Source organism: Poecile atricapillus, chromosome 6 (assembly GCF_030490865.1).
Source record: "Poecile atricapillus isolate bPoeAtr1 chromosome 6, bPoeAtr1.hap1, whole genome shotgun sequence".
Taxonomy (NCBI): domain Eukaryota; kingdom Metazoa; phylum Chordata; class Aves; order Passeriformes; family Paridae; genus Poecile; species Poecile atricapillus.
In genome coordinates, this window is record NC_081254.1 from 19,122,562 (window position 1) to 19,137,523 (window position 14,962).

Genomic DNA, 14,962 nt, shown 5'->3' on the forward strand with positions numbered 1-14,962 from the left:
TGGCAGAAGAAAGATATGCTCCAGGTGAGACATCCCCAGCAAATCCCCTCCTGCTGCAAGAAGCAGGCAAGGTTCATCAAGGGCATCACACCAGCTCCACTGCAGAGATGCTGGCAGCCCATTGCTTGGTCCCCAAGCACCCAGAGTGTTTGCTTTCTCACCAGGGTGCCAGGATGCTCAGACATTTTCCCCACAGTTCTGCACCCCAGACATTGCAAGAGAATGCACTATAAAATGGGTTTCATTCATTCTGCTTTAGGCTGAATATATTACTACCCACAGCCTACAGCCTACTAAGGTAATGGGGAAAAAAAAAGTACCTACTGTATCACTGAGACATCCTCCAATTATACTTGCTCAAGGAGTTTAATATGAGCAGCAAGGGCAAGGAGCCTCTCTCTCTGGAGGTCAGCCTGGGTTTAAACTGTGTCACACCAGCACATATCACAGCCACTACTGATGGCACAGACAGAGCTGTCAACACCAGTAGATTCAAAAAGCAGTGGTAACAGACAATCCCAGCCTGGGGGAACTCAGCAAGCCTGCCCTGCACACAGCTCACTTGCTTGCCTGTCTCTGCCCAGAGACCGTATACCCGGAGATGAGACCATCCACCTCGCAACAGTGGGTGGGTGGCTGCAGGGAAAGGCAGGACCTGGAGCCCCCACCAACCCCACTGGCAGGGCTGCTGACATTTTTCTTTCTCCCAGTGGAGCTTGTACTTATCCTTCCCTGAGTTTCTTCGAATTCCTAATGTGCAGAGAAGTCTCTGCCTTGGCTGCTTGTGCCTTCTGACAGATGCCAAGATACTGAGTCCTTCACTTTGATCATTTGAAAGTGAGAAACCATATGCCAGCTGCAAACAGGAAAGCATGATTTTCCTCTCCTTGTTTCTGAGTGCAAACCAGACAGGATTAAATTCCTAAAGGACATGGGGCTGAATTTTCAAGTGTTTAGGCTCCAGAGATGCACAGACAAAACTATTAATGAAATAACCCAAACCACACCTGTGGGGTAGGCGCCCATTTATCTGCACTATCACACTGCTGAGCAACAGCAATCTCTAATTCACTCACTGCAAATTTTATTCTCCTGATTAATTTATCATGTACTGTTTTTACAATATTTTTCTCCTGCTATGGTTGTGTTCGCATTCAAGGTTGCTGAAGTTAACTGCTAAACAATAAAGATGCGGGGTTTATATATTTCAAGTGAAATTCCACTTTTTATCTCAATGCAGATTGACACATATGCCAAGGAAAAAACTTATCTCTAGGAATAGTTTGCTTTCACTGTAACATAACAAATCTACAAAAAACAGCCTATCTCAAAATATGTGAGTTATTACTAGAATAAATGGGATAAGCAGAATGTCCTCCTTGTTATTAAAACAGAATTATCAAATTTAGAGTAAAGGTCATGCCTGCCTTTGACCCACCAAAGCTGGATGGCTTCACCATGCCGTAGAGTGAGCTTTTCTTTAATAATGAAAGGTAAAAAGGAGAAATGCAACTGAGACAAAAAAGCGACGATGGAATGAGCTACAGCTTCCTGCTTGCTGATTTCAATTGTGAATCAAACGGATGCTCCTTAAATCACTGTGATGAATGAGTTAGGCTGTAAAACACTGGTGGGCTGGAGAAAGCCTTGTTGGTCCTGCTGCCTAAAGGCAGGAGAAGTCCTGCAAAGAAAATCTCACAGGGTGACTGCCTGGGCAACCCTGGGCACACATTCAAAGAGAAAAACTCAGGAGCTGCAGTGTGATAGCCAGGGGCTACACATCATTGGGGGATTCAATTTGTTCAATAAAACATCTCACAAGAAACTTGTTATTCCTGGCTGTCCCTTCTTAACGGCCAAAGGAATGTCCAGAGATGCCAGCTGGGCATTGCTTTGAGCCATACCCAGTGCAACAGGGGGTGGCTGCTCCCAATGCAAGCGCTTGCCTGGTGGAATGGGGGGATGCGGAGCGAAGGCAGCAGGCAGCAGGAACTGCTTACACTGCGGGGAAAGCACACACCCACGCCACGGAGTGTGGGGACAAGGCGTAGGAGACGGGGGAGGATGAGAACAGATATGGCAAAGAACGGGACAGAGACAGGAGAGAGGCAAGAGGTGCAGGGCGGGGGGTTAAATTCACACGATGGGCAGTATTTGTGTGCTGGACATAGAACCCATGACAGGGAGTGGGGGAAACCAGGCTGTGGCTGCCGGGCTGCCTGAGGGGGCTGGGGCAGGATGGCCCCTGGGAGATGACTTTGCCCTCCAGAGGGACACAGAGCAGTTGGAAGGGATGAAGTGGTGACCGATGCGGGATGTCTGGAGTCCCTGAGGCTGTGGGGCAAACAGGTGACCTCTTTCTGGTGTGGTGTCTAGGCAGGGGACGTGTCCTCTCCTCGGAGCTCAGGCTGAACATGCTCTTCACTCCCCGGCCCCCCCTGCCCGGCTTCCCTCACCCGGCACCTCCCGTCTTGGCGGGATCAGCCTTGAGTGGATGTGACATCCATCCGGATGAGGAGGGAGCACCCCCGGCCAGGGGGGCCGGCGGAGCCGCCCGCCGCGATCTCCCTGCCTGGGCATCGCCCCGCGCCCGTCCCGCCGCACGGGCACACGGGGGCCGGAGTGGGTCTCGGCCCCGCCGGGAGCCACCGCAGCCCCGTGCCGCCGCCCGCCGCTGCCGGGAGGGCGCAGAGCCGCCCCGGTCCCTGCAACAACTGCTGCAACTTTCCCCGCTCCCCCGACGCCCCGTTTCGGCCTCCGCTCCCCGCCGCGCCCCGCCCCGCTCCGCTCCCCGCGTCTCACCGGCAGTGCCGCCGCCGCCGCCGCCACCGCATCCTACGCGCCGCTCCTCCACGCTGCTGCCGGCACGGCGCGGCTCGGCCCGGTCGGTCAGGGTATGGTACGGTACAATACGGTACGGTACGGTACAGTACAGTACAGTACAGTACAGTACGGTACGGTACAGTACACTACAGCTCGGTACGGCACGATGCAGCACGATGCCAGCGGCCGCAACCCGCCGCTCCCTGCCGCGCTAATCCCGGCCGGGCCTGTCACTCCGCCCCGCTGACAGCCACGGCAGCCAATGGGAAACCCCCTCAGGGCGCCGCGCCCCGCCCCACCCGGCGGCACCGGCCCGCCAGGAGCCCCCGATTCACACCGGCGTGCGTGTCCCCGTGGGTGGGCAGCCGGCGGGACCCCAGCTCTGGAGCATCGGCCGCACGCCCGGGTCCCGCTGTGCACACCCCCTGTGCCAGGGCGAACCTGGCCTCGGTGCACTGGCAGCGGGGCGCCGGATGCCGCCGGTGTGCTTGTTCCAATGCTGCACCGCTCACGTCCCCATGTCCCGGTGTGAATTTCTCCGTTCATCTGCGTGCACATCAACATGAACGGCCTGACCCTGCTCAGATGCATATGCAAGTTGCTGTGTGACCACTGGCACGTGTCATACATGAGCATGCACAGCCTGTGCGTTGTGCCCTGTGCCATAGGGTGCAGGCTCCCCTGTGCTCCACTGCTGCTTAAGAACCACGAGGATGAGAAGACAAAAGCTGCTATGTGGTCCAGGCTGCCAACCAATATCAGCAAGTCCTTGCCTTAGAGCACAGGCTCTGTGCCAGGGTCTCTCTAAGCACACTACAGCCATGCGTGCCAAGGTGTCTCAGGCCACCAGGAACTTGATATCACGGTGTCACTAGGCACCCCAAGGATGGTAAATGCCACACGAATCTCAGGAAACCACTTCTACATACAAGGGGGAAAATCGCCTATCCTTAGTCTCCTGCCTAGGCATGGGGACTCCACCAATGGCACGTATGAGCAGAGCTCATATGGGACAGCTGAGTACCAAGGTGAGGGGTGCTGTGGCAGGGCTTCAGGACAGGGTTTCCAGTGCACTGGGTCTGCTTGTGGCAGCCACTGGGACTGGCAGCCAGCACTTTGTGCTCTCACAGGTTGCCAGATTGATTTGCTATTAAACAGCACTTTATTACCCAGCCCAGCAATCATTATTAAATGTGTATGAGACAAGTAGCCCAGGGGAGCTGGGGCTTCATGTGCACATCGTGTCTGCAAGAGAATTTGGGAAGAGCTGCTTCTCCTTGCTGCTTTCTCTGCCTGCAGCAAGCCCAGCTCCAAACTCACCTGCCCCCACTGTCACCCAGAAAGTGTGTCTCCTTCTGCCCTCCCAGGCATGGGGAAAAAGCATCAGACAGGGCAGACTTTCATCATATTTAATGCATCAAAGTGCTGCCATCTTCTTCCTTCTCCAGGCTACTGCCTGTGAGGGGCCTCTCTCCCTCACACTTGAGGACTCAGCTGCCTTACACACAGCCTGCTTTTCTGGCAGACTCCAAGAAGCTGGGCTAATTAGAGGCCTCACTGCTGAAGGATCAATGACCTGATTCCTTCAGCAGCTTCTTGATGGCAGGAGGGCAGGGAGGGGGAAGGCTTTTCTCTAAGCCACAGCCAGAGTGACAAATTTAACCAAGTGGAAGAGCTCAGAGCTTTCCCAGCGTGTCCATACCAGGACAAGGCATATTTGTACCTTCCCAGCACCTGCAGGCAGCCCTGCTGAGAGCTGCAGAAGGTAAGAGAGAGGTCTTTTCCTGCCATCCTGCCTGGAGATCCAGACCGTTCATAGAAAACATATTTCTGTCCAAAACATGTGTTTTCCCTGCCGTAGCAGTAGCTCTTGCTCTCCCTACAGTGTCCTGCTCTGTATCCCACTTACCTTCCCACAGCCCTATAGCCCATGAAAGATGTGTCCACACACATGGGTCTGACCAGCACTGACATAAGCCTCACTTGGATCAGGATTTTTCAGGATTTAGCCCTGGCTCTCCTGATCCCTCCTACTGTGAATACCTCCCCAGCTGATGCAGGACAGGAGGGAGCAGAAAACCCCTCTGGCAGATGACAGAAAGAGACGAGGTATCCCCCACACTTCACCTCCCAGCCCCAGCCCAGTGGGCTTAGATAGAGAGATAGGAGTGCAGTGCACTGGGAACCCTCTTTACTACCATTTGGGTACCTCAGGACCTCTAGTTCTTGCCTGCAGGTACCCTGTTCTTCCTGTATTAGAGTCCACTCAACTCCAAGTCATCCCTTTCAGCCTTCAGATCCTGCAACAGAGAGCTTCCAGGAGTTTTCTAAATATTGCCAGCACTGTCCTTGGTCATCTTCATAAGTCTGCAATACAGTTTTCCCTCCCAAAGGCAGAAGGATCTGGGTATCATCAGGGAAGCACAATGATGAACTTCCAGCTTGGAAGAGATCAACCTGACATGTCCTAGTTCTGAACAACGGTACAGATCTAGATGAAATTTGGGTGAAGAGGGGTTAGACAAGAACTCTTTCCCCCAGGTGGCTCCAGGAGATGCTCATGCTCAGCTTGCCCTAAGGCACATGGATCAATCTCTAGAAAGGTGCTGCAGCTGCAGCTCCACTTGGGATAAACACTGTAGTGCACCCCAGGGCTGCTTCTCTGAGCCTAGGAAGGCTGTCAAAGCCATTTCCTCTCAGGTGTGCTTTGTGCTAAAGGCATTGCAAAGGGTACAAGGGCATATTCTACCTCACTGCTGCCAAAATCAGTGTAGCTGTACTGTAGCCTCAGGGCACAATGTAGGCCTGCAAGGGGGAGGACAGTCACTCCATCAGCAGATGGGATCTTCTCACCCAACTGACTGGAAGCATCATGGAAATAGAAACTCCAGCCACACAGGCAATGAGTCCCAGTGAAAGCAAGGGAAGCTGAACTCCCCTCACCTCTGCATTCAGGGCTCCAAGGCAATTAGGTTGTATGTGTTCCCTCGGGGCCTAAGCATAACTACATGGCTCTAATTAATGCCTTCTACCTCCAGTGCCGACACCCAACCACATCCTAGTCATATATTTAAAAAACCATTGCAGCACAAGCCAAGTCTTTAATGGGCTGATGCACTTATCTGTTATTCCACTAGACTTGCGGTTAAAGATAAATGGTGAAAATACCCTCCCTTGGACAGTCCATACAAATGTTGTTCTGCAGCTTCAACAGGGCAAAAAGACAGTGCTGGAGATCCTTCCTGAAGTCTCTTCCACCCAAACCTGGAACAGGGAAGGGCAAACTTGTACTGTCCTGTGCCTCTTGCAGCTCCTCCTGTGTGGGACTCTCATGTGGGACCGTGGCAGGATTTTTCATGGTGAAAGACATTCTAGAAGAGGATACACACTGCAAAATGTCTTACCAGAGAGAAGAGCCCATGCAGACTACAATCTACATGAGGGATAGCTGCTGCCTGCCCATCTGCCAGTGCCCTACCCAGTGTCCCAGCTCCCTGCCTTGTGCTGCTCCCTCTTGCAGGAGGAACAGGGGCTTGGAAGAGTGGAGTTGTGGAGAGGTGGTAGCAAACATTGTGCTGGGCCTCAGAATGAGCTGTAACAAAATACTTCTGTAATGCTCCAGGCACACCTGCTATTACAGAAATCCTCTCGGACTCTGTCCCAGTGCCAGCACCCGCACAGGGAGCAGGATTCCTCCTGCACCAGCATTGCTCTGTCAAGATGAAGGCAGAAATGACAGCATGATAAAACCTGTCCTGGGGACGTGGGAGGTGGGGCCTCAGCACAGCTTGAGCCATAAATAATCTCCCTACACAGCAGTTAGGGGAACAATTGTGTGGGAGTATCTCTTGGTAAAAAGATGCTCAGGCAAAGATGGTCTTGAAGGAAAGCAAGGGATTTCTGAGTGGCAGGGTGGGCTCTCCAGTGAAAACAGAGCTTCCTGGGTGCCTGCAGGTCATTCACCAGACCTACCTCACTATGGTGAGTCACTGCACCACAGAGACAAATTTAGTCTGAAAGAACCCAAATCACCCGTTCTCTGGTGTAGCCTCCCAGGACAGGCTTGTGCTGCAGCACAGATCTTTAGATTGCTCTCCAGCTAATCTATGCAGCAATAAGATGTCATCCCTTCCCCATGCCTTTAGACTCAAGATTCACATGGGGAAAGGTAAAAAGATGTAAAGGGAAGTGAGAGCTATACTACAGAGTATTTTATGCAGAAAAGAGACAGTAAGCCCCAGGCACACAGTCTGACCCAGCACAGGAAGAACACAGAAACATACAGGATTGTGTAAAAGGCCTTGAAGGTCAGTTATAGAGGAGTAATTACAAATATATCCAGAAAACTGAGCAAAATGGCTGTCATGGAAATGTGTGGAGACAAATGCAAAGGACACACTGAAAGCTTGAATGCAGGGGATTCGTGAGTGGGATGCTGCAGAACAGCCCTGTATTTCCGTTTAGCTGGGAGCTTCTCATGCATAATCCTCTTTCAACCTTGACTTGCAGAACTTGGTCTTGGTTTACTTATATTTTTTTTAATTTTTTTTTTTTTAGCCCTGACTGTATAGTCAAATTCTTTTCTGAATAAGAAGTAGGAAGGTGGCATGTACGGGGAATAGTTGAACAGAAGTCACCATGTGTTCTTGTTTCACCAGCTTAGAAATGGCTTCTGGTTACATTGTGCAACCTCAGCACTGACTGACAGCAGAGCTTACCCTATGAGCTCAATACCTTTTCCCATGCAACCAAGAAGTCCAGTTGTGGTCCACTCCAACCCTGAGAGAGATGGAGGCTGTCAGACTTATCCTGCAGCCAGAGAAAAGATGGAGCCAGATCCTTTGAAAGAACCTGGTGAGAGTCCAAGAAAAAACAGTGTTGAGAGGCTTTACTGAACTTCTGTGGTACTGCATTCACCTAGCTGTCACATCTTGGAGGAATGAATATTGCAGAGCTACTGGTGTCCTTGTGTAGTGGTTTTGGTCTTGACAAATTTCTTGTTCCACTTGAGATTAGTAGGAAACTGTAAAGAAAATGTCCCCAAAGTCTTTGCAAGGCTAAAGGTGTTTAGCCAGCAAGGTGCCAAGCCATCATACTAGGTGATAGATCCTAGAACATTGGGATAATGTCGGCTTGGCATCATATTAATCTCCCAAAAATAAGTTGTACCCTTGGACAGCATTAGTTTCTGGAAACCCCGCCAGGCTTGCGGAAAGCCAGCCAAACTCTGAATACATCTCTGACATGGAAATAACTGAATTTTCAATGCAAGGGAAAAGTCAAAACTCAAAACAAGTAGGGGAGACTTGCCTATTATAGCTAGCAAATCAAGAGCATCTCTGGGAAAAGAAAACAACTTGGGTTCCTGGCTTGAGGTCAGGTCTTCTAACCACAAAACTTCCCCTCCTTCAGGGCCCAGCTTTATAAATCTCATCTCCACTTCCTAAAGAGTGAGGTGATGACCACACTGCTTCTCTAGAGTCTTCAGAAGTATGGCTGTGCATCAGCACTGCCTCGCAGCAGTGGAGCTGGCTGAAATCTCTGTTCACTTCAGGGGATGTTCATGAGGGTGAAGAAGCCATGCCCTGGCTCTGCAAGCTGCCAGCACCGTATGTTTCCAAGGAATACACAATAAAGCAGCAGTTGTTGTGAGGCTAATCTGCTTCCTCCCCCTGGGGCTCAGCTTGGTCTCTCATTACTATGGATCAGCTCAAGGCCTGACGCAGTAGCCCTGCTTTCCCCCAAGGACATCAGTGGCCACGGGGACAGCAGGAGTGTCCAGGAACTGAACAGCGTCCCCTGTGTGTTAAAGGTACCTGTGCAATACACCACTCCCCCAGCTGTCCCGCAAGAGCTGCAGGTGTCACAGCCCAGCATTCACCAGGTCCACCTCAGCTATTTTGGCAGACCTGTTTGAGGTATTATGGATCAACTAAAAATGGGCATCCAACTGAAGCTTAAAAAGGAGACTTACAGAACACCTCTCAAGAAAAATGCAGACCCAACTTTGGCAGAACATATTCCAACAGAAAGGCAGAAGCTTGACAAGCTGCAAATCTTGATTGAGCAGAGCAGAACAAAGCTGTGGTTCTTCAAGCTTGTCTGCTTTGAGCTGTACCTTCACAAAGTGACAGTGGATAACACCCCCCCAAGTCCTGTACTGCAGTGCTGTACAGCCATTTCACAACTGCTCTGCATACAGGAAAACCTGATAGACATGAGCACGAAACCAGTGCTGCTTTGGGATCCTTACCATTGCTGTAGACCTAGGTTGCTGGGTTCACTGAACATCCTGATGGTGTAAAGCTGTGTCTCAGCACACACCTCTACAGTACACTAACAGTCTGTGATGCTCTTTCTGCATCTGCAAACAACCTGCAGACAAAAAAGAGAGCAATATGAACATTTCACAGCTGGAAACTATACACAATTCCTAGTACCTTGCACATACATCTCAATAGCTGTATCAGCCAACTGGCCAAACCTCTCACAGGCCAACAGCTCTCAGGCCCTTGGGGCACTTACAAACCTTAGTGGCCCGAACCAGCCTCACATCCAGCTTCCAGCACTCCTGCCCATAGGCCCAGTAATTCTATATTAAAGGGACTCTGCCAGGTGGCACCTTTCTGTTTCACAGTGGGAAGTCAAGATCAGAGTGCTGCCACCACAGGGAAAGAAAGAGCTGTCCCAGAACATGGCCAGGGGCATTCTTAACTCTAACCAGAAATTTTAAACCCTGTCCTTTTAATCACTTGTCCTTTGAATGAGAAATGCACTGTGCTAACTCAGAGAGCCACTGGAATCCTCGAGGAGCAGGTGCTACATGTCCTGTAGCAGACAAGGTGGGTAGCTTCCCCCAGAGGAAAGAAGACCTTTCCACAAACCGGCTTCTACGTTTTAAAGAAATGAGCAGAGCAGGGTGCACAGACAGGTCTTTACTTTCAGGAAACTTGGGACCAGGGATTTGGGATGTATTTACTGTCTGTGGGCCCTGATCTTTTGCCAGGTGTATTTTTTTATAGTTCCTACGCCCGCAGTAATCAGCAGCTTGATTCTGCACAAGTCGGCAGGTCTCACCCGAGACAGAGATGGAGTCACACGGCCTGTGCCGGCTCGGAGGTGTGGTGTGCGAGCGCCGCACCAACGCGGACCGGCTGCCCGCCGGTGCCCGCTCCGCAAACCGACAGCGGGGAGGAAGGAACAGCGTCCGTTTCCACGGGGTCGTTATGGCAACTGCGCGGGCAGGAGCCCGGGCCGCTTCTCCGCGGGTTCTGCAGGCAAGGGGAGGGACCCCGCCCTGTCCCCGGGGCTGCGGAGGCAGGTGGGGCACCGGCGGGGGAACGGAGCGCGAGGAGCCGCTTGGCAGCGTGGGAGGATGCGGGCTGGGAGCGGCGGGCCGCGGGCAGCCCCGGGGAGGGGACAGCCCGGTACCCGCGGAGGAGAGGGGCCCAGTGACTGTCGGTCGGGCGTGCTGTGAGAACTGTGAGCCCTAGGGATTGGCCTTTCCCGGGGATCCGCCCGCTCCTGCGGGCGGACAAGGGCGGCATAGCCCGCTGGGAGAGCCGCGGAGCCGGGCAGGTGGCTGGGGGGGTCTGCAGGGGCCGTGGCTCACCGGCAGCAGCGGGTCCCGGCTCCGCGTGGTGCTGAACGGACAGCGGCGTGCGCTGCGCATGCGCGGCCGCCCGCCGGGGCAGGGACGTGCGCTGGGAACCGGGGAATGGGGCAGCTGGTGTGCGCCCGGGAACCGGGGCCATGGGCAACGGGGACAGCCGGTGTGCGCCCGGGAACCGGGGCCATGGGGAACGGGGACAGCCGGTGTGCGCCCGGGAACCGGGGTCATCGGGAACCGGGGCCCTGGGGAACGACGGCCGATGTGCGCCCGGGAACCTAGTCAGCTGCGGGGCTGAGCAACCAGTGTGCGCCGGGGAACTGGGGCCGTGGGGAACTGGAGCAGCTGGTGTGCGCTGGGATCTCGTGTGCGCTGGGGAAACGGGATAACTGAGGAACTGGGACAGGCGCTGTGCCCGGGGGAACCGGGATGGCTGCGGGGCTGCAGCCACCGGAGTGTGCCGGGGAACTGGAGCCATGGGGATCTGGTGTTCCCTGGCCACCTGGGATAACTGAGGCACTGGGACAGGCGCTGTGCACGGGGGAGCTGGGGCACCAGGGCCGGTGTGCGCGCCGCGCCGCTGGGAGCGACCTGGTGGAGTCGCTGTGACACCAGTGGGACCTGTGAGCACCGTGACCCGCCGTCCCGCCCGGCACTCCAGCCGCGGCCCGGTGCCTCTGGGCCGGTCCCGGTAGCGCGCTCCGCCACCGAGGCGCGGCCAGGGGGCGGGGCCGGAGGGGGGGTGGCGGGGCGCGCGCACTTCCGCCCGCCGCCGTGACGTCACGGGCGGCCGCCGGTGTCCAGGGCGGGTGCGGCGCCGGATGGAGCGGCCGGGGGAGCCCCGGCGGGGCCGCAGGTACCGGGGGGCCGGGGCTGCGCTGGGCTGCGCTGCCACCTCGCCACAGCGCGCTGCGGCGGGCGGCGAGGCGGTGTCGTGGTCCTGGCGGCGCTTTCGCAGCCGCCCCGCTGCGGCTCTGGGGCCGAGCGAGGCCCCTTGGGGTGGCGAGGCAGGAACGGCACTTGGTGCGGGCTCTGCTGGGGCCTCCAGCCGCAGCTCGGGAGCTCCGGGCTGCCGGGACCCCTCTGCTTCTTCCCTTCGCGGCCCGAGGCCTGATCTTGGCAGAGACGCTGAGCGTCCGCTCCTCGGAGGGAGTCTCCCTGAGGGGAGCCCGGAGCCTTGTTTCTGCCCGCGGGAAGGAGCAAGGGCCTGGTCTCTCCCCCTCGCAGGGTGCCCGAGTGGCCCGGCACTGGATGCGGGGATTGGCTGACAGGTAGAGCGATCCTCGGACGTGAATGCTGGGCACAGCTACCGTGCGACTGGTGCGGTAACGCTGCAGCAGCTTCTTGCTGCTTCGGCGAGGGACAGGGCCTCCTTTAGCAGCTGATGGAAAGCCCCACCCAAGCTCTCCTGGAGGGCACTGCGGGCAGGTAGACTCGGATGCCTGAGCAGTGAACGTCCCAGGCTGGGGAGGTGGTGATGCAGGCGGCAGGCACGTGCTCTGCTGATGTGCCTAGCCAAGGGGCTATTCCGTGTGGGCCGATTGTGGGAAACGTCGCTGAGTCTGAGTCTTTCTGGCTGTTCTCCTAGAGGCACCCGGCAATACGTGTGAGCTGATTTTGCCTGGCTCCTGCAGTAGCCTGGCTCTCTGGTGTCTGATGATGAGTGTGACCCACCCCAGGGGATGCCTCCTGGACCTGCCCTGGGAAGACATCTTGGTTCCACATATCCTCTGTCATCTGCCCCTGCAGCAACTCCTGAGCCTGCAGAGGGTCAGCAAGTCATTCCAGTCCCTCATCCAGCTGTACCTGGCCAACATGCGCTGCTTTGACTCCAGCCAGGTATTGGATGGCTCTGAGGCTGGGGGAGGACACAGATGCCCTATTGCTCTGGAACTATGTGGGGAGAAGAAACCCTTGGCAAGGAGGGTAGTTTCTGCTCAGAAGCTTGGGTTAATGGTTCAGGTGTCAAACTGGACAGATGGGCTTAGGGAGGAGAGGCAGTGATTCAGGGCCCAGCAATGCCAGTGTCTTGAGTAAGAGGCCCTGGGAGGAGTAAGCCTAGAAACTCCACCCAGGCCATTATGGGGCACTGGCTGGCAGAAACAAGTTTTGGAGTGGCATGTCCTCATGGAGCTTATGCAGTAGGTTGGATCTGATGGGAGATAACTGTGCTTGGTCTTCAGGGAAAGTTTGTGCTATTCCTGGGAGCCACTGCCTGGAACTGGGAAAGACTGGAGTAGCTGCTAATCTGTGAGGACACAGAGTGGTCTAGCAAAGAGATTTTTGGAGAGCAGAGGTGTGGAGCTCATCATGAGTGTATAAATGCAGGAGTCATGATGTGGGATGGAGAAACCAGAGTATCATCTAGCTTGTGGCAGTAGCCCTGGCATGAGGTGAGCAGAGTCTGATGGTAGGGTTTGCCCTATGATGAGGACAGGGGATGACTTTGGTCACTGAAGAAGAAAGGAGGGGAGAGAGTATTTGGTGAGGACCGGGCTTATCTGGGGATAAACCCTGGGGGGATGCCTCATTCTTCCTGGGTTCCCCATGCAGATTGGACCTGCCATTCCTCGAGCTGCTTTTGTTAACCTGTTGAAGGACAACGAAGTTCTGCAGCAGCTGGCACTTCAGAACTGCTCCGACTGGCTGACAGACCGGGAACTGCTCCCAGTCATTGGGCAGAACCACCACCTGCACCAGATCCAGCTGAAGGGCTGTGCCCAGCTCAGCCGCCACGCGCTTGTGGCCATCTCACTGAGCTGCCCCAACCTGCGCCAGCTCTCCCTGGCTCACTGTGAGTGGGTGGACAGCCTGTCCCTGCGCAGCCTGGCTGACCACTGCAAGGCGCTGGAGGCTGTGGACCTGACGGCCTGTCGCCAGCTGAAGGACGAGGCCATCTGCTACCTGGTGCAGAAGTGCAGCAGGCTCAAGTCTCTGTCACTGGCTGTCAATGCCAACGTGGGCGACGTGGCAGTCGAGGAGACTGCCAAGTGCTGCCCAGAGCTGGAGCACTTGGACCTGACAGGGTGTCTGCGAGTCAAGAATGACTCCATCAGGTACTGAGCAATGCGGGGAGCCAGGGTGGGGAGGGCAGGTATCTGGGATGGGGAGAGGAAGAGAACCAGAGAGGAAGTCAGATTTCTTCAGGCTGAAAGCAATGAGAGCTTAGTCTGGGAGAGAAGCCACTAGCAGGTCCTTCAGGGGAGGCACTGTGTGCTATTGACAGTAAATTTCCCAGCATATCATGGAGGGTAGGTCTGGGATCCAGATGTCCCTTGACTTTATCTCATACCACCTTGGTGCTGTCCCCAAAGGATGGTGTATGTGTGGCACAGTCACAAGTGCTGGGCTGCTGGGAGTAGAGAGGAATATGAGTGGTGCACTTAGGAGTCCTGACTTGCAACTTGCATGTGCTCTCTTTCTTGACAGGGTCCTGGCTGAGTACTGTCCCAAGCTACGCTCGCTGAAGGTCAAGCACTGCCACAACGTGGCTGAGTCCAGCTTGAGTGTCCTCCGAAGCCGTGGGGTGGAGCTGGATGTGGAGCCTCCGCTGCAGAGGGCTCTTGTTCTGCTGCAGGATGTGGTTGGCTTTGCCCCTTTCATCAACCTTCAGATCTAGAACTGCTGCTGCTGGGGAGGGGGGGACTGACACAATGCTGGGATCCCAGAAGGATGCCGGAACTGGCTGCTGTGGAGACGTGCAGAGGGAGAGGTCAGTTCCATTGGTGAGGCTGGCCTGAGTGGGGCTCACTCTTTCCTCTGGGGCTGTTTAGCAGCCACTGAGTGTTCATAAGTGGACTTCATTGCTGCCTCTGGGGAAAGTAGCTCCCTCTGCAGTGGCGTGGAAAGAGCGAGTGATTTGCAGGAACACCATGGTGCTGAACAGGCCTTGGTCAGGCCAGCTAATAGATAGGATTTATTATTTGTTGCATTTTAAATCTTTAAGCGGCAGCTGTCCAGAAAGCAGGGGAGTGTTTGATGGGGAGTGTCCCCTGGGGTGGGTGTGCAGGGCATGCCAGAAGAGCTGTGGAACAAACCAGACCAGCTGGAGCAGAAAGAACAGCTACCAGCCCTCCTCTTGGGAGAGGGCAGGCCCCTCTGGGCTCTGGGAGGAGGGCAGTGAGCCTAGCTCCGGCCCACAGCCACTGGCTAGCCTGGCACCAAAGGACTAGCATGGCCCCAGTGCAGGCAGTATGTCTGCCCAGGCCTAGGGTGCTGGCTTAGGCTGGAGCAAGGTGGGAGTTGTTTTCAGGGGGAATGTGCTCCTAATGGCAGTTTGACCGACAGAAAAATGCCAAACCTAGCTGTGCTGTCACTGAAAGCAGTTGGTCATGGTCATTTGTCATTGTTGATTCTTCCAGCATCTGACGTAACATTTTAGTAGTGCCCAGGCCTCTACTTTATTTTGCTCCCTGTTGTGTGGCTGGAGCTTTGGGTTTGGCTCTCAGCAGTGATGAGAAATGGCAGGAGCACTGACTCTTCTAACAGTTGGAGTTTATGCTGGAGTTTATGGAGAGAGCTGCAGATTGT

At 55.0% G+C, this 14,962-nt stretch overlaps 1 protein-coding gene across 1 annotated transcript; it reads left to right on the forward strand.

Moving 5' to 3' along the window:
* The first annotated feature begins 11,190 nt into the window (after nt 1-11,190).
* FBXL15 (F-box and leucine rich repeat protein 15) lies at nt 11,191-14,370 on the forward strand. The gene is made up of 4 exons (XM_058841762.1): nt 11,191-11,288; nt 12,021-12,271; nt 12,986-13,488; nt 13,862-14,370. Exons 2-4 carry the CDS (start codon nt 12,089-12,091, stop codon nt 14,049-14,051), a joined length of 876 nt encoding a protein of 291 aa, XP_058697745.1. The 5' UTR covers nt 11,191-11,288; nt 12,021-12,088; the 3' UTR covers nt 14,052-14,370.
* The last annotated feature ends 592 nt before the right edge of the window (nt 14,371-14,962 follow it).

Bases quoted from the DNA above. Each gene is read 5' to 3' on its own strand.
- FBXL15 (XM_058841762.1), top strand. From the start codon at position 12,089: ATGATGAGTGTGACCCACCCCAGGGGATGCCTCCTGGACCTGCCCTGG. The intron at 12,272-12,985 runs GTATTGGATGGC...TTCCCCATGCAG, and splicing joins GCTGCTTTGACTCCAGCCAG to ATTGGACCTGCCATTCCTCG. The intron at 13,489-13,861 runs GTACTGAGCAAT...CTTTCTTGACAG, and splicing joins GTCAAGAATGACTCCATCAG to GGTCCTGGCTGAGTACTGTC.